General features: G+C 42.3%; 1 protein-coding gene across 2 annotated transcripts in view; it reads left to right on the top strand.

Moving 5' to 3' along the window:
- Nucleotides 1–18,407, top strand: part of TMEM209 (transmembrane protein 209) — a 44,576-nt gene extending 26,169 nt beyond the window's left edge. For both annotated transcript variants that reach the window (XM_040343260.1, XM_040343261.1), the window contains exons 13-15: nt 7,891–7,988; nt 10,954–11,027; nt 15,657–18,407. In XM_040343260.1, coding sequence (XP_040199194.1) covers nt 7,891–7,988; nt 10,954–11,027; nt 15,657–15,714 — 230 coding nt within the window. In that variant the 3' untranslated portion in view covers nt 15,715–18,407. The remainder of the gene's footprint in view (nt 1–7,890; nt 7,989–10,953; nt 11,028–15,656) is intronic.
- The last annotated feature ends 228 nt before the right edge of the window (nt 18,408–18,635 follow it).

Here is an 18,635-nt window from a genome sequence, read left to right as displayed (position 1 = left end):
AAGCTTCAAGTGGCATCCTCCTTTAGGTACCTTGGGGTTCTGGTGCAAATCCCTTTATCTTCATATGTTGTCAATAACTTAGATCCTCTATTGGTCTGCCTTCAGGAGCAGACCAAGCAGCGGATGTATCTGCCTCTGGATCTTATGGGGAGGGCCAACATCCTCAAAATGATCTACCTACCGAGATTACTCTATATCCTTGCCAATTCCCCTGGCAAAATACCTAAATCTATTTTTAAACGCATAGATTCAATATGTACTACTTTCCTGTGGAATGGTGGCTCCCCCCAAGGTAGCACTTGAAGCACTACGGTTGCCAGCGCACTTGGCAGGCCTGGCATTTTCCATCTTCTTTCTATATTATTTGGCAACCCAGTTGGTGCACATCCACGATTGGCTATGCCCGGTTCCGGCCAATGCCTGTACCTCCACGGAGGGAGCCATCGCATCTTCTCTGGAAACCCTACATAATATTCTCTACAGATCGCCCCAGAACCTCCCTACTTGCCACTTCCCTTTCCTCTTTGCGTTATATTGTCACAAATATCCAGGCACACCTGGCTGAAATCTCCCAACAACCCCCTGTGGTTTAGCCCTAATCTGCAGAAACTATACTCCCTTCCTGATCCCAATCGCTAGTACTCCAGGGGGGGTAAATATTTATGCCACCTGTACAACGCTCAGGGCTTTAAATCTTTTTTTCTCAGCTACCTTTAGACTTCGATCTACAAAGATCGTAACTATTTTATTACTACCAGCTCAGGCACGCTATTTGTGCCCAGTTTGGCTCCCTGGATGATCCCACTGACCTGCCCCGTTTTTAAAACTGCTCAGACAGCCAGATCCCACTAAACTTGTCTCCACCTATTATGCAGCCCTAACGACTGACTTTGACCCCAGATTTCACAAAGCTCAGGTAAAATGGACCTCTCTGGACATATCCCTGGTTGACGAGGACTGGTCAGAATTGAGTGATGCCTATAAAAATTCTGTTATTACTTTCCGGGACCACATCATACAGGTCAAAATTTTCCATCAAATCCACCGCACTCCGGCTAAGTTACACAAGATGGGTCTCCTGCCCTCTCAGTTGCCTGTTTTCGCGGCTGTGGCCAAGAGGCTGATTTCTTACACTGCTTCTGTTCATGCCCGGTAGTCTGGGACATCTGGGAAGAAGTGGATGCTTTCATCTCATCGGCGCTAGGCCTCCCAAACATAATCCACCCCAAGAACTGCCAATTTGGCATTTCTCTCATCACCTTCCAGGACGGCACCCGAGAGATGATGGCTCCTCCCCACAGGAAACACAATCACTTAACAATTTAAAAGTCCCCACCCTTCCCCTTGATCCTCAGTATTGATTGTGTTTCTCCGAACACATCGTCACGTTTGTTTTGTTTGAAAACCTAGAGACCGGGGAGGGTCGAAGGTACCCCTGTTGAGACAGGTCTTAGGGAGGCCGGGGAGGGCTGAACTAACCTGTAGGCCTTCGGGTCTAACTCACAGGTCGCCCCAGGCGTGCACCAGCGCTCTGAGCTGCGGGGAGGCTTGCCATCGCTAGGGTGCAGAAGAAACGCCGCCATTTGAAGAGCTCTCTCTTCCCGGGTACTGCTTCCTACTTTTGGAAACATGGCGCTCCAAGCCTCTGAGTGAAGGTGGGCTTTTGCCTCACAGCGCAACCCGGAAGGGACGCCGGAGAGAAGCATGGCGGTGGAAGGGTCGGCTTGCGGATAGCCCTTACAAGAGGTACCGACAGCCGGGGACCCAGCCAAACCTCCTCATGGACAGGAGGAGATGAAGGCAAATGTGACTGCAGGCAGATCCAGGTCGGGGCGCAGTGAGTACATTCCCCCTTGGAAAGGGAGGAGGAAAGGGAGTGAGAGTCCTGGTCTTCAGGGTCTGAGTCTCTGGGGCCAGCCAGCCAGCACAGGACTGGTTTTTACTTCTCACCCTTTCACCTCCCCAGTACAAACCTGCAGTCCTGGGGGAGGACAAAGTAATATTATGCATATATGTATATCTCTTGTCTTGCAAAAACCCCCCAGCGGATCCCAGGAGACCCCAAATAAACAGTCTCCTACCGCTACAGGGCATAGCTCCTCATAACTTGGCAGAGAAAGGAAAAACTTTCCATGAAGCCGCCAGGCAGTCCGTAACTTAAGGTCTGACATAGAGGAGCTTATCCCTAGAGAAGACATATCCTCCCAAGAAGGCCTCGTCCGAACGGAACCTAGTGCCCTTCCCCCGCCCTCAGTCATTCCCTCTAGTCCAGGTAGAGGAAGCTTAAGGAGGACAGGGAGGATATGGTAAGCCAAGCTAAACAGGAGCCATTCACCCTAGAGGGTCTGGTTGGACTCCTGCAGGCAAATACAGGCCTCTGAGGAGCAAGGCTCAATCCAGTTAGGGCCAGCCTGCCATGAATCTGACAGGCAGATCACAAGGGTGCAGTTAGGTTTTTTAGCCAAAAAACTGACCGCCTAAACTCTTAGGATAGGCCCAACAGGGGGCATACTAGTGGGTTTATTACCCTTGTGGGGGTTGTTTATTGGTTACAATATCTCCCAAGTTCCAACCGATCACTTCCTCCTTGCACTGCTGGTATATCTGTCAGTGTGTTAGAGTTAATCTAAACCTCTTGTGGCTCAGGCAACAAACCATTTAGGTGGTGTGAGAAGCATAAAATGCTAGCCTGCAACCCTTAATTGGGAGTTTCTCTGGTACAAACCCCTGTGTTAAAACTATGAAAATCAGCCATACAGGTGTCTGATTGCCTCCAGCCTGAAACTATGGTCACCTCTTCATGAGAGACCTAATTGATTTCTGAGTCTGTGCTCGTTAAGACCTTAAAGGCTTGGACTAGCTCCCACCTGTGTGTGGACCAGCTACACCTACTCAGACCTTTGCAATAGCAGAATAGCAGCTACCACTATTGTGGTATAGTCACACACCTCGGATTTCCAGTATTTGGAACTACCATGTTCCTTCACTGGGATGAAGGATCAATATCTGAAACTCAGGTTATGCTAGGATAGAGCGTTGGTCTGTCCGCACATCAGAAATGCACAACATGGGTTTATCTTGGGTCATTTCTGAGATATATGTGTGTGTGTGTATGTGTGTATATATATATATATATATATATATATATATATATATATATTTGTGTGTGTATATATGTAGACTGATGATCAAGGGATATCCTATGACTCACCAGAAATGCCTAAAATTGATTAGATAACGGTACTCTGTTCCTTATCAAACGCATAACACTGAATGGTGGTGACGCCTCTATGCTATATTCGCACACTATTGTTATTCAGAAACATACCACATTGAGTTACTGTCGGTGTAATTTCTGTCTGATACATGCATGTATATTATTGCTTATCAGAGAAGCATGACATTGATTTGTCGGTGACACCTCTATTATATAAACCGCACACTATGGTTATTCAGAAATATACCACATTGAGTTACTGTCGGTGTAATTTCTGTCGGATAGAGGAATGTATATTATTGCTTATCAGAGAAGCATGACATTGATTTGTCGGTGACACCTCTATTATATAAACCGCACACTATGGTTATTCAGAAATATACCACATTGAGTTACTGTCGGTGTAATTTCTGTCGGATACAGGAATGTATATTATTGCTTATTAGAGAAGCATGACATTGATTTGTCGGTGACACCTCTATTATATAAACCGCACACTAGGGTTATTCAGAAACATACCACACTGAGTTACTGTTGGTAAAAATTTCTGGAGGTTACATGTTGGTACACTATTACTTATCAGAAACGCATGATGCTGAGTTACTGATAGCGACACTTCTGCTGGTTATATGACTATACAATTTTGCTGATTAGAAACGCATAGCATTGTATTATTGTTAAGGATATTTATAAATTCAGATATGCACTGCTTTAAGTGTCCTTTTTTTGCTAGTGACATTTCTGTTGATTAGATGACCCGACAAGGTTGCATTAAGTAACACATTGGGTTGCTGACAACATGCTGTTGGTCATATAAACTTTCCAAGTTTTTTTTTTCTAATCAAAATAATGCACAACTGGTATTGTGGGTTCATGACGGTATACTGTTACTATCCAGAAACGCACAGCATTGAGTGTTCTTGCTAGTGACGTTTCTATCAGGTATATGACTGTGGGTGTTGGAATACACAATGTTACTGTCTGTAACATTTCGGTCCCTTGTCCTATACCCTATTGTTTATCTGAAGTATGCTAATACCACTCTCTGCTAGTTATGACTGCAGGGAGTATAACACCAGCAATACACGGTTGAGGCCGCATATGTCCTTTTGGTCATACTGGCCATGCGACTGTTTGTTTTTTTCTATGATCATCAGAGATATACTATAGGTGCTAGTATTTTCTGTTGATTGGAAGACCGTACTGCGGTCAGTCAGGAATAGACAACACTATAGTGGTTCTTGTCCTCCTGTCCTGAATCTATTACCTTGGGTCGCTGCACATAAATAAAACACAGCAGTAGAAGTTGTCTGTGTCCTCTGCGTTGTTTATTACTCAGAGAAAAAAAAAAAAAAAAACAAAAAAAAAAAAAAACTCCAGATTGGCTAGTGGCCTCTCTGTTGGATACAGGACCTATAAACCTATTAAGCATCAGAAGCTCACACTTGGAGCTTCTGTCCTTTCTCTGGGCTTAGGTTATATGGTATCTTACTACATATGAGAAATACACACCTAAGGTTGGTTGTGTCTTCTCTATTCTACAGGTGTCTGTATATCAGAAAACACAGCAGTGGAGGCTGGGGGTGTTTATCTGTCTTTCCATATTAAGTCTGAGCTTGCTGTCCTTCGGAGATACAAGATCTAGGACCTGTATATCTGGGACATTTTGGTCACTTCATTTCGGTCACTTTATTTCAGACCTTATTTTCCATTCACATGGAAGGAACAGGATTTCTGATTGCGGGCCTTTACTTCTAGGCATGCCAGAGACATTCCCTAGACCTGAACCCAGTAGGGTTATAGGACACTGGAAGGAGGTCATAAAATCACCTAGTAGGTTCTTTTTAGTAGGAAAGGGGTTACGCTGTTAGGGGCTGTTTGCCTAAAAAATTCAGCATCAGGATTCTTTGACTGGTTCTCCCGATCCGATCCGAGCTTTATAGCTCAGTGTATGTCCTTCATGTCACCCCCTTGGACGAACTGGATATGAATAACCAATATTCATCTTTTACTCCTACTATGGCATTGGTCCCTTGTGGTAGGGATCTGCTTAACTTAACACTCCTTGGTGCGTGGAGTGGATCATGACCTCAAACACTGGATTTTTACAGAATACTGTATTCTGTTGGCGTGTGGCACTCATGGGTTTACCCTGAGATTATAGGGTAAAATGTATCTGCATATTATACGCGGGGGGCGGTGAAAAGTTTTCTTTCCCCGACACCTTTGTTCTTTTCTGTTATATACCAATGAATGCAGTGGTTACTCGCAATTTCGTAACAGGCTCCTTTCTGCGTAGTTTAATGATCGACTCGCAGGGTTATAAGGAGCCTAGGGTATATAGAACAATCTCACATCTGACATGTCGGTATTCAGATGGGAAGGAACCCAGAAATGGGGAATGACCAGGATGGGACCTGCTTGTCAACCGGCTTGCAGAGCAGCTGTTTTTGTCCGGTCTAGCAGTGTACGTTGGAGACAGGAGTTTGTCCACACGTATTGGCGGACGCACGAACGAGCCACGCCAAGGCATCCTGTGGTCCAGACACTGACCAATAAGTGTCCTCGCTATAAAGTCACATGCATTCCAATGAATGGAGGTGGACAGGTGGACTAAAGGGAGTGCAGGAGCACACCAAACGCCCTGCTTGGTCACATACCTGTCCAGTCATTTGAGTGAAGGGAATAGACTTCCCTTAATCTAGTATCCTTGAGTGGGTTTATTTCCCTGTTTCACCAGGACTATGGCAAACAAAAAAGGGGGACCCACAAGGATTGTACGTCGGGAGACCCTGTTTCTTTCTAAACCATTCTCCTGTACAGACTAGTGGCTTAAAACCACATGTTTTTTTCTGGGTTGGTCAAAGTAGGTCTTTGTTTCACAGAACAAATCTCTGACTAAACTTTGGATGGTCTTATGCAGCTTTGCAGACACTATCAACCACGATGGCCAGAATATTGGCGCAGCCAACCTTTTTATCCTAAAGAATACTCAAGCTCTCAGAATTTTTTTCTTTAAGAGCACGTGCCACCTAGACTCTGCATCCAAAGAGGAGACAGGAGCATAGGTGGAGCAGACCTGCAGGTCATTTTCCTGATCCAGCTAGGATACCCTCATCACACACTAGGAAGTGGAAGTGGTGAAATAAAATTAGATTCTGACATCTAGCAAAAGACCTTGCAGGCAAGGGTCCCACCCTAAAGTAGGCCTGTTGGTTACTCGTCTATCCTCTCGGGTGCCGTCCTGGAAGGTGATGAGAGAAAACGGACGTTACTTACCGGTAACGGTGTTTCTATGAACCTTCCAGGACGGCAGGCCTACTTCCCGCCCTATGTGGAGGGAAAAGATAAGCTAAACGCTAGGTGGTAAGTACCTATACGGAACAATGTCCCTTGTGAACCAGTTCAGGACTACTCTAATTCATACTGAGGATCAAGGGGAAGGGTGGGGACTTTTAAATTGTTAAGTGATTGTGTTTCCTGTGGGGAGGAGCCATCATCTCTCGCGTGCCGTCCTGGAAGGTTCATAGAAACACCGTTACCGGTAAGTAACGTCCGTTTTTTGGCGCATTACACCTATCATCACATGCCAAGAGACTGCTCCGTATACTCTTCTATGTTAAAAAAAAGCTATTTTACTATCCTGGAAGGGCGCACAGACCTCCTCTGAAATCCCTCTGGTTAAAACTTAATGACGCTATCCCCCTGTATAAAATTACTTTTGAACTCCGGAAACGGAACAAAACCTTCCACAAAATTTGGGGTAAATGGTTGGCTAGTCCGCTAACCCTCTCCCAGCACTCATTGTACTACTCTTGCTTGACCATTGATGGGCCGTGCCTCGGATCTCTAATGGCTGGACCTCCGCTTTTGCTATATCCCGGTATTATACCTGAGCCTTTTACCACTGTGCCTACTTTATATTTTGCACTGATGTCAGTTTATTTTTCTATGTTTGAGTGTATTGCCTAACGTTTATGACCAGATTGTGTGTTTGTTTGTGTGTTTGTTTGTGTGTTTGTTTGTGTGTTTGTTTGTGTGTTTGTTTGTGTGTTTGTTTGTGTGTTTGTTTGTGTGTTTGTTTGTGTGTTTGTTTGTGTGTTTGTTTGTGTGTTTGTTTGTGTGTTTGTGTTTCTTTCTGTTGGTTTGTCTTAAACCTATTAACCATTTGCCGACCTGCCGCCGTCGTTTTACGGCGGCAGGTCGGCAAGGTAACTGGAGCATCTTATTTACAAGATTACCAAGTGAAACTAGCTTAATAGAAAAAAAAAAACAATGTAGAAGCCTCCATGAGCTGCTTGGCGCAATAATATAATTTTTTTTTTTTTTATTATTATTTTATAAATAACAAAAAATGTATACTTGTCTCCACTGTGCAGCTCGTTTTGCACAGAGTGGCCTTGAACCTGGTCTTCTGAGGTCCCTCAGCCATTGTCTCGGCTCCCCAAGAACTCATCGCCTTTATGCGAGCGAGCTTGCATGATGAGTTCTTGCGGGCTTGCTCCTGTGATACAGCCGCTCACTGTATCACTCAGCCCCACCCCCCACCCCCGGCGCGCCGCGTCATTGGATGTAATTGTTAAAAATTGCACTTGTACAAAATGTCTGATTTATTCTATCTCAAACTGTGTTGGCCATTAATAATGAATTTTTATTCTCTTGTTCCTCATCAGATACCTCAAATGAAAACGTGTTTTGCATCCATCAAAGCAGCATCAATCCTCCTCATTTTGAGTTGGTCTACCAGAAGCACATTTATAACCTGCCAAAGGTACTTCACTTTTTTTTATATTGGATTCCGATCTTAAACTGTGTTTGACAATAGTTCAGGAAAAAAACATGAATAAATGCAAAGTCTATCTAGTCATGTACCACCTCTACCATTAAGTCTACCTGTCTGCCCACCTAGACTACAGGTAGAAACCACAGTGGTAGATTCCTGTTAATGTGAAACTCTCAAATTCTGATTTGAAAAGGAAGGACACCACCATTTGTCTGGGGGAACTATTTGTCTCCAAAGATTAAAAAAAAATAGCTTGGTTTTCCATTTTAAAGCACTAGTAGTAAACCATTGGCTTATTTTTTTTTATTTTTTTTTTCCAACCTGAAAGGCAAAGTTTTATAATCTAGTATGCATCGCAAACTAGCACATTATGTGAAACTTGCCTTAACCCGCTGAAAGGGTTTACATCTTCACCCGATCTTTCTTCCGGGTTCCGGTTCTTTGATGTATCGAGCCGTGATGACATCACTCCCACATATGCGCAGGGGTGCCGCCATTCACGGCACTGGACTCTGAAGGAACGGCATGGGTATGCTGTTGCTTCAGAGCACATGCGCCGGAGAATTCACTGGCGGCTTCAAGTGAATATTATCTAAATGGTGCACGTTTAGGAGATATTTACTCTACCTATAGGTAAGCCCTATTATAGGCTTACCTAATGGGTAAAAATCAACCAAGGGAGTTTACTCCCACTTTTTAACATGCTGCCTTTCTATTGCCAGCTCTAGGCATAGGCAAAAGATGGTATTGCATATTTGTGTAACTCGGGTCTTGACAAACGCCACGTATAGTATTTAATACAACCAGTATTAAATAAGATAAATTTGGCCAACGCTCTTTTCGCCATACTTCTGTAGGTCACAAGAGTGCACTTAGTTCTGCACTCCTGTGACAGATTTAGATGTCAGAGCCCGGCAATCTATGTAGGGGTCTCCACAATATTGGGATCTACCCACATGCCTGACTGGCAGCTGGGTCAGGCTCTGTGTGCCCTTGAGAGCCTGAGCCAGCTGCGTCAAACTCCCTCCACAGCTCGGTGAGTATGAAATGTGTGTGGAGTGTTTTTTTTTTTTATTATTATTTATTCAGCCCTCATTTTAAGCACTGCTCACAGTACTTTTACCACAAGGCACAACGGTTTGTGAATCCCGATGCCTGTGGCCATGTGATCGCTAAGCTGTTATGAATGGGGCAGCACAGTGGTGTAGTGAGTAGCACTCTCGCCTAGCAGTAAAAAGGGTTGCTGGTTCAAATCCCGACCACAACACTACCTGCCTGGAGTTTGCATGTTCTCCCTGTGCCTGTGTGGGTTTCCTCTGGGTACTCCGGTTTCCTCCCACACTCCAAAGACATGCTGGTAGGTTAATTGGCTTCTGCCTAAATTGGCCCTAGTATATGTATGCGAGTTAGAGACCTTAGATTGTAAGCTCCTTGAGGGTAGGGACTGATGTGAATGTACATTTTATATGTAAAGCTCTGTGTAAATTGACGGCGCAATATAAGTACCTTTAATCATAATGAATGAATTATGTAATGAGTTCATTCATAACAGCTGTTTCCTATGCTGTGATTGACCCACAGCTATTACATGGTACCTGGGCCACACAGCACCCTGTACTATGTCGTTGGCTGTAGCCAAACACAGATCACTAGTAATCACAATGGTCATGAAAGTTGAAAACTTTGGTACAATGATTATCATTGTAATGTCAACGTGTAAAAAACCTAGATCACCCCCTTAGAGTAGCACAGTGCTATTATGGTGACACTGAATCACTTTTATAAAATGTATGTTATAAAAAAAGTTATACATTTTTATTTTTTTTTCCCAATACTGTCAGTCAGTGCACCGAATCACCGCCTCACCAGTCTTATGGCGCTGTACTGTGCTGGTGACAGTATGTGTAAAAAATAAATAATGAAAATAAAATGTCTTTTTTTTATAAAAAAATCAAATTGCAACTTCAAAAAACTCTCTCCATACTACTTATTAAATTTGTGTTCGTACTGTCCTGCCATTTTAAGGGCCTCGAACGAGAGAAGGCGTCGGTACATCAGCATTGATCTATTTTCAAATATACCACAGTTTGTAGAAGCTAGAACATTCACACAAAGCAAGAAATATACACCTTATTGTTTTTTTTTGTTTGTTTTACCAAAGACATGTAGCAGAATCAATATTTCATTTTTTGTTTTTTTTCCAAACTTTTTGGTCTTTTTACATCTATATTGCAAAAAAAAAAACACCAAAAAAAAGCTCCATTTGTGTTTTTGGAAAAAAAAAAATTTAGTACAGTATGACCGCATAATTTCTAGTTCAAGTAGCGCAGTGCTGAATAGCAAAAACATGTAATCTTCCAGAGCTGAGGTTAAATAAAAAAAAGTCCAGTATTTTGGAAACACTTTCTTCAACATTCAACAGTTTGGACTTGTAATCTCTCACATCTATTGTAAGGGTCAGTTCACACCAGAACGCAGTACAGGAAAGGAGCGTTCACATTTCCCGAACCATGTTTGAATGCACTGCCCTTGTGATCTTCATGCGGGTGCCAGTGTATTGTTGACGGCACCCCAAACGCTGATCACAAACTGGTTACCAAATCTCATGCACTACTTTTTCCACATACCTGGGGGATATGCAGCCTATGCCTCAAATGGGCTGAAAGTGCACCGTACGGCTACAAAAGCGCACTGTACAGTAACACGAGTTAAAACCTCAAATTTACCAGTGAGATCCTGATGTTAACTGGCCCTAAATTGTGTGTGTGTGTGTGTGTGTGTGTGTGTGTGTGTTGTTTTTTTTCACTTTACCTGTTGCCTTTTTTATTTTTATTTAGATGTAGCTTTTGCTAGGTGACCTGCAAGTCCATATTTTGTACTGTGTCTTATGAAAGCTTATGAAATGGGCACCTATGGTTGCATTACCTAAAGGCTTTTTCTTTTGTATTTTAAGGGAAGGAACAATTTATATCATACGTTACTAATGTTCCTGTATATAATAAAGACCAAAGAATCAGGGATGCTTGGGTAAGTGCAGCCACACTCCAGTCTTGCATGTATTTATACAACTATGGGGCAGATTCTGTTCCAATCAGGAGAAATCTGCTCATACATCTGTGTCAGTTTCTCCAAAGCGGACACGGATAGAGGCAACGGGCTCCTCTGTCCATTTACACCTGACTATCCTCCGATCTGCCTAAACAGAAGAGGATGGATCCCATTTGCTTTTTTTGTTTTTCTTATAGTGGACTGGATCATATGCAGAGGTAAGCGGGTGTAAACTGACACAAGTCCGTTTTACACTCGCCTGTCCATAGGAATGCATGGACCTTCCGATCAGGTCTGCCTTAAAAACTGAGAGATCGCTTGTGTGAAAGGGGCCTAATTGGAGATTGTTTTTCAAATGAGCAGAGCTTCCAGCTGACTATGATATACCCATTTGTTACTGTGCTCCTATGCTCTTTGCATCCATGAAAACCCTGCTGTACATTTAAAGAGAACTCTTTAGGCTTCATTCACACGTTCATGGTGCATCAAGCATCTTATGGAAAACTGCAGCTGGGAGCCCAGATGTATGTGGACAGCCGTGACCAGAAAGCCTTTTTTAAAGCAATGACAAGCTTTCTGCAGCTGTCCTCTGATGTTCAGAAGTAATTGCAGAGAAAGTGATTACCTCCGTTTAGGGGCATATTATTATCACCCCTTGATGCAAACGACAAACAAGCTTCTTATTTATCTCTGCAGTGCAGCTAATCGCTCCCTGTACGATTACTTCCGGACAGTGGCAGACAAACTGACATTGCTTGGTATGGCCTGCCCAGCCATGGCTGTTTGTACACACCTGGGATCCCTGCTATAATTTTCTGCAAGATACTTGACCTATAATGGCCAATTTGGCCCAGTGAATAAGGCCTTTCAATGGAATGTGTGTTACTTTTCCATTATATTAAATCCTTATTTAATTCAGGGGTGGGTAGAGTATCTGTGTGCTATAGCCAAAAGCTAATTTTTTTTTATACACATAGCAATTAGTTTAGTAACAGCTAACTGGTATTTAAAGCGGAGTTCTATTTAAAAGTGGAACTTCCGCTCAACTCTTTGCTCGCTCTTTGTATTCATGTCCTGGATGACCCATGGTGTATAAATACAGTGCCTTGAAAAAGTATTCATATCCCTTGAAACTTTCCACATTTTGTCATGTTACAACCAAAAATGTAAATGTATTTAATGTGATAGACCAGAGGTTCACCTTCCAGCAAGACACCTGCCTTAACCATACAGCCAGAGACACAATGGAATGGTTTGGATCAAAGCATATTCATGTTAGACAGGCCCAGTCTAAATCCAGTTAAGAATCTGTAGCAAGATTGCTGTTCAGACGCTCCCCATCCAATCTGACAGAGCTTGAGCTATTTTGCGAAGAATGGCCAGAAATGTCACTCTCTAGATGTGCAAAGCTGATGGGAGAAATCCCCAAAAAGACTTGCAGCTGTAATTGCAGCAAAAGTTGGTTCTACAAAGTATTGACGGGGGGCGCAGAATACAAATGCATACCACACTTTTTCACATATTTATTTGTAAAAAAAAAATTAAAACCATTTATCATTTTTATTCCTCTTCATTTATGTACCACTTTGTGTTGGTCTATCACTTAAAATCCTAATAAAAATACATTTTGTTTTTAGTCATAACATGACAAAATGTGGAAATCTCAAGGGGTGTGAATCCCTTTTCAAGGAACTGTATGTTGCCTGTGTCCTGTACTATTAAGATGAAGAATTGGGCTTTTCCTGTAAATACCATATCTTAGCGTTTGGTACAGGACCTTGTTACTCTGCATTGCTTGCTACAAAACTGAGGACTCCTGGCTTTCTTCTGTTATGAGCATGATAAATTCTGACTGTGACACAATCAGCCTAAATCTTATCAGGGTGGGTGCTATAGACAGATTAGCAGAGAGCTGGTCTATTCACAACCAGTGGCGGCCCGTCCATAGGGCCGCACGGGCGCCGCCCTCCCTCCCACAGTCACAAAAACAAAAAAAACGGGCCCTTTAAGAACTTTTATTCGGCTAAAATGTCATTTTGACATTTTAACCGCAGTTCTGGCGGCCGTCTATAGAGGGCGCTGCAGCGCCACCCCCTCTCGCAAATAACACACATTTGTGCATAAATGCACGAATGTATGTTTATTGGTTGCCAGCTGCCTGGTCTATTCATATAACCGGACGCGGGACGCCGGTTACCCGAATAGCGGCAGCTGGTTGGCTGAGGGGAACTGCCTATCAAAGCCAGCGGCTCTGATAGGCTTTTCTCCGGCTCTCAGATGTCTATACTCGGAGCGCAGGCAATCTGCGCTCCTTGCATAAGACAAAAGGCCGTTTCAGCCAATCAGGTTCCCGGATATCAGGTGTGACGTTATCGGTATGATATCCCCGTCGGAGTCCCTTTTTCCATAAGAACATCACCCAATATTCCACTAGGAGGGATATTCCTGAGATCGCCCATTAAGCCACACATTAGTCCAGACTTACTGCTAGAACAAGACAGAGTTTAATGTTATAACACACAGCTTATATGTCATTTCCAAAACTGTTACAATGACAAATCTCCGCCCCCCTCACACTGGGGCTTCCATACAGATTATAGGCAGACACGACGGAGCCGAGTCTGAAAACACATTTTCTTTAGACAATGACATCAATGACGCTGAGTACTGAATACATTAACTAGACAACTCGACCCCTCATATAGAGAGATAATTACCACAATGAAGCAATCAGAATAATTAACACAAGCCACTTAAACACAGATCTCCTTCACACAACACAATAGATCAATTAACCTTTAGAAATAGTGAGGGGACATTAGCACTTCAATAACCGGATAGTAATCACAATGGCAAGCAGGGAGAATTAAACTGAGACATATAGGCAAATGTAGCACATCAGGTTATCAGGAACCTGATTGGCTGAAGCTTCACCACAGCGGCAGAAGACATCGAGGGAGGACAGGTAAGTGGTTTTTACAGGGAAAGGGGCACAGTGACATCATGGGGCACAGTGGTGACAAAGGGCACAGAGGTGACAATGGGCACAGTGGCATCATGGGGCACAGTGGTGAGTGACAATGGGCACAGTGGCATCATGGGGCACAGTGGTGACAATTGGCACAGTGGCAACAATTGAGGGGCACAGTGGCTGCGTTTGATGGCATGGCACAGTGGTGACAATTGATGGCACAGTGGCTGCGTTTGATGGCACAGTAGCTGCGTTTGATGGCATGGCACAGTGGTGACAATTGATGGCACAGTTGCTGTGTTGCATGGCAGTGGTGACAATTGATGGCACAGTGACTGCATTTGATGGCATGGCACAGTGGTGACAATTGATGGCACAGTTGCTGTGTTTGATGGCATGGCACAGTGGTGACAATTGATGGCACAGTGGCTGCATTTGGTGGCATGGCAGTGGTGACAATTGATGGCACAGTTGCTGTGTTGCATGGCACAGTGGTGACAATTGATGGCACAGTTGCTGTTTGATGGCATGGCACAGTGGTGACAATTGATGGCACAGTGACTGCATTTGATGGCATGGCACAGTGGTGACAATTGATGGCACAGTTGCTGTGTTTGATGGCATGGCACAGTGGTGACAATTGATGGCACAGTGGCTGCATGTGATGGGCACAGTGAGGCTGCAATTTTTTTTATTTTATTTTTTTTTCGTTTGCGCCCCCCCAAAAATTTTGAGCACCAGCCGCCACTGTTCACAACACAGCTCTGCAAGTCTCTGCTTATGTGTAGTGGGGGTGTCTTTAATCAGCTGTCTCAGTGTATGGCAAGAATCCACACCCACAGGTGAATCAGGAAGAGAAAATTCTAACAGGACGTGCACTTTCTACACGTATATAAAGCTGAAGACAGCAGATATACATGTAAAACTTATGTAGGGAGTTGTGTTTCATCTCTGTGTATTATTTGAGGCTGTTCACTTCGCTGGGTATATGTGAGGGTTTACATCCACTTTAAAGCTACTTTCACACTGGGGCGTTGGAGGCGTCGGCGGTAAAGCTCCGCTATTTTTTAGTGGCTCTTTACCATTATTTTTGCAGAGCTTTTCGCCTTCTAGCAGGGTGCGTTTAAACCCTGCAAGCGACCAACAAAGGGTTAAAAGTGCCCGCAGCGCTTTGCCGGCTCTTTGGCATCCTGCCAGCGCACTGCTCCAGTGTGAAAGCGCTCAGGCTTTCACACTGGAGTGAGAGTAGAAGCTCTTTACAGGCGCTATTTTTAGTGCTATAGTGCCTCGGTGTGAAAGCAGCCCAAGTGCCATTAATTTCAATGTGTAAAGTGCTGGCAAGAGATCTGTCTCATGACCTATACTCCTGAGATGGAGTGTTTTTGGCATCAAACGCTGAACACAGACGGTGTCTCACCATGGCTGTATCCACTCTGTGATGAGCCAGATTGACAAGTGCAGAGTAGACCTCATGCCTGCAAAATATATAGATCTTTTTTGTGTACATAGTAACATTTTGTATTTAAATGTGTTCTATAATGTGTGTATTTAAAGTGTTGTTGTTTTTTTTTAAGTAGTATCATGCAGTGGCTGAATTTGTGTTTTACGGTTTTCATTTTTTTTTTTTCCAACTCTAGGAGAGTCAACCTTGGTTTATCTGGAGTGAATATATTGTGGATTTTTGGCAACCACTAATGATGCTGTTTTATTTATGATGCTTATTTAAAGGAATCCTCATGTTCAGAATCCTCTACAGGATTACAACAGAGACCTTCATGTTCATTCACTGACGACTTCAAAAGGATAAAAGGGTTATAACAAATGACTGGTGATATATAGGAATATGGCAGTTTTCTCTACGGTCTGTTGTTGGTGAGGCCTAGTAGTTCATAGTGCCAAAGCTTTCATTTGATTAAGCTGTGAGCACTTGGCTTGGTGGACATGCTTTCTCTGAGGAGTTGTGTTCACTAGGTAAACTTCATGTTTGTGCCTTGGCAAGTCATTTCTAAAATTATATATTCACAAACTAAAATCTTCTGGCTCCAGTTTGCAGTCTGTCCTGGGAATATCCTTTTCATGTATTGAATATTAGAGCAGATATATTGGAAAAAACTATAAAATTGCAAAATGTATTTCTGTAATGTAAAACCCTTATTTAAGGTCATGAAATAAGTATGGTGTACATCATGTATACCATATATGTTCCACAAATTATGTATTCTTTACACTGCAAGGTGGTCAGTGTTTTTTCACATGCTCATGCTTCTTTGGGACTATAGTGTAATGGATAATATGCATATTCTTTCATGTACTGATAACCTATTGAAAAGCATCAAACTGACATAGACCCAGTTCTAACAGATTTGATGGGCATATAAATCATCCAAAACTGGAGGGTCACGTGATAATGGGTAGCCAAAAAAAATCCTAATAGCTGCTGGCTTTCACTTTACAGCCAATGGATTCCCCTGTGCAATGAGTATCTGCTTCTCACAATGTTTTCCAGAAAGTGAAAAAAACATTGAGGTGAGCAGGTGCTGGCTGCACAGGGAAATCCATCGGCTATTAAGAATTTTTTTATTGGCCCCGCCCCCAATTATGTGACCATCCTTTGTGTATTTTGAGATTTCCTTTTTTAAGTTTTAACTTGTGGATCGTTTTTTATCTTTATGTAATCGGTTAGAGCTGGGTCTGCATGATTTTGGGACTTTACAATATGTTATCGTCGCATGATTATAATGAATGATGCATATCCGTATCATCACATGTTTTTATAATGAATGCATATCCTCTAGTTTGCTGCCATTGCCATGGAGCAACACTCTTTGGCCATCTTGCAGTGTGAATAAAGAAGGTGATTTGTGGAACAAACATGTGATGTAAACTATGCTCATTTTATGACTGGGGTGGTGTTCTTTAAACCTGTGAAGTGTTTTTACATTCTGTGAATGACTTTAGCTGTTTTTGTAACTTTGTTTAGTTAAAGTATACCTAAAGGCAAAACCTTTTTTTTTTTCCTTCTATCGCTTTGGATAGAGTGGAGTGCAATTAGATTGCTTATAAATGTTTGTGCCTTTAAGGAGATTCACTCTCAATATTTGTCCTGCTTACCATTATTAAAAATAAAAGTAAAGAGAATGCCAAGTTTTGGGTTGTCCCCAGAAAAGTTATTGAGGGGGAATCTTCCCATGGAGACACTAGTTCTGGTGACCTGGGGGTCCCCAAGGAATTCCTGTTTGGCTATGGGACAGGAAGTGACACAGATGGTGCAAAAAACAAAGAATCTGACAGAGGTTAACCCTCCCTTGCTCTATCCAGAATGTGGAGGGGGGGGGTAAAGGTTTTCCTAGTTCTATTTTAATACACTGTATCCCAATGTGCTGTAATTTAAAGTCTGTTTAACTCTCAGAGTATTTTGTATTGAAACAATGACAGCTATGATATAGCCACCAATGCCCTATTTTAATCTATTAATCTTAATTGCGATGCATGGAAAAAGTCAAGTTTACCCAGAGTTTAAAAAAGTATATTTCAAGCCAAAACCTTAAGGATTAGAACCTCTGTCAGGGTTTTTTATTGCTATCCGGGCATTCACTGGAGAGATTTTCCTTCCCTTTCACAGTGACAGCAGTTACAGAAAATAAGAATCTGCAACAGGGACCTGCAGCAAATAATTGACAGAAGTGCAAGCCTTTCCATACTCTGCTGGGAAAATAAAATGTTGCCTCTAATTCTCTAATTGTTGTCTGGTTAAATTGTCTCCCGGATAGTAGTTCTAGTATCAAAGTTCTGGATAGAAGTAAAACCTGATGAGTTTCTAATCTTTTATTTTTTTTTTTTTTTACTACAAAATCTCAAAAAAAAAAATTGGTCGAACATCTACTTTAATAACTTCTAAACTAGCACTTCAGTTGGATGACTTCATATCTGCCTTTTTATTTTTTATATATATCTAGCAAAGGAAATTCGTTTTGTAATGAGGGTTTTTTGTACTGCAACAATACTTGTCATCTGAGTTTTCTAGGAAATAAAACTTGCAGGTTTTTTTTTTTTGCACAACTGCATTTGAAGAATGGTGGTCGTGCAAGTAAGATTTTTCTGTATGTTTACCATTAATCTTATGCTTGCATTGTTCAGTACCTATGCCAGAATGTGTTTTGGTTTATGAATGAAAGGATTGTTGTATTATGGTATATTTTGATTGCATATGTGCTTTTCAGTCTGAAAAGGTTTGTGTGACTCAGATTTGGATATATACTGTAATATATTTTGGAAGCTGAATTTTCTCTTTTTATAGTGACCTTTATTAGACGCATTCTCTGATTTATGAGAATAAACTTTTTGTGAGAACTGTGCCTGTCTCTAATAAACTGGGACTACTTTGCTTATTTTTGTGTATTTGGTTTATTTTATTTTTTTCCCCTCAATGTATTTTGTGCTTTTTATATTTGACATTAAATCTTTTTGTTTCTTTTTTTTTTTTTAAACGTCATCTGTGTGTACTGTAATGGCACTTATTTTCAAATGGTAAGTAGCCTACTCAACTTTGTCTATTTGCATCACAAGCAGGTATACACTATGGGGGTTATTTACGAAAAGGCAAATCCACTTTGCAC

The sequence above is a fragment of the Rana temporaria genome, chromosome 3 (genome assembly GCF_905171775.1).
Source record: "Rana temporaria chromosome 3, aRanTem1.1, whole genome shotgun sequence".
NCBI lineage: Eukaryota > Metazoa > Chordata > Amphibia > Anura > Ranidae > Rana > Rana temporaria.
This window is presented reverse-complemented; position numbering and strand designations above follow the sequence as displayed.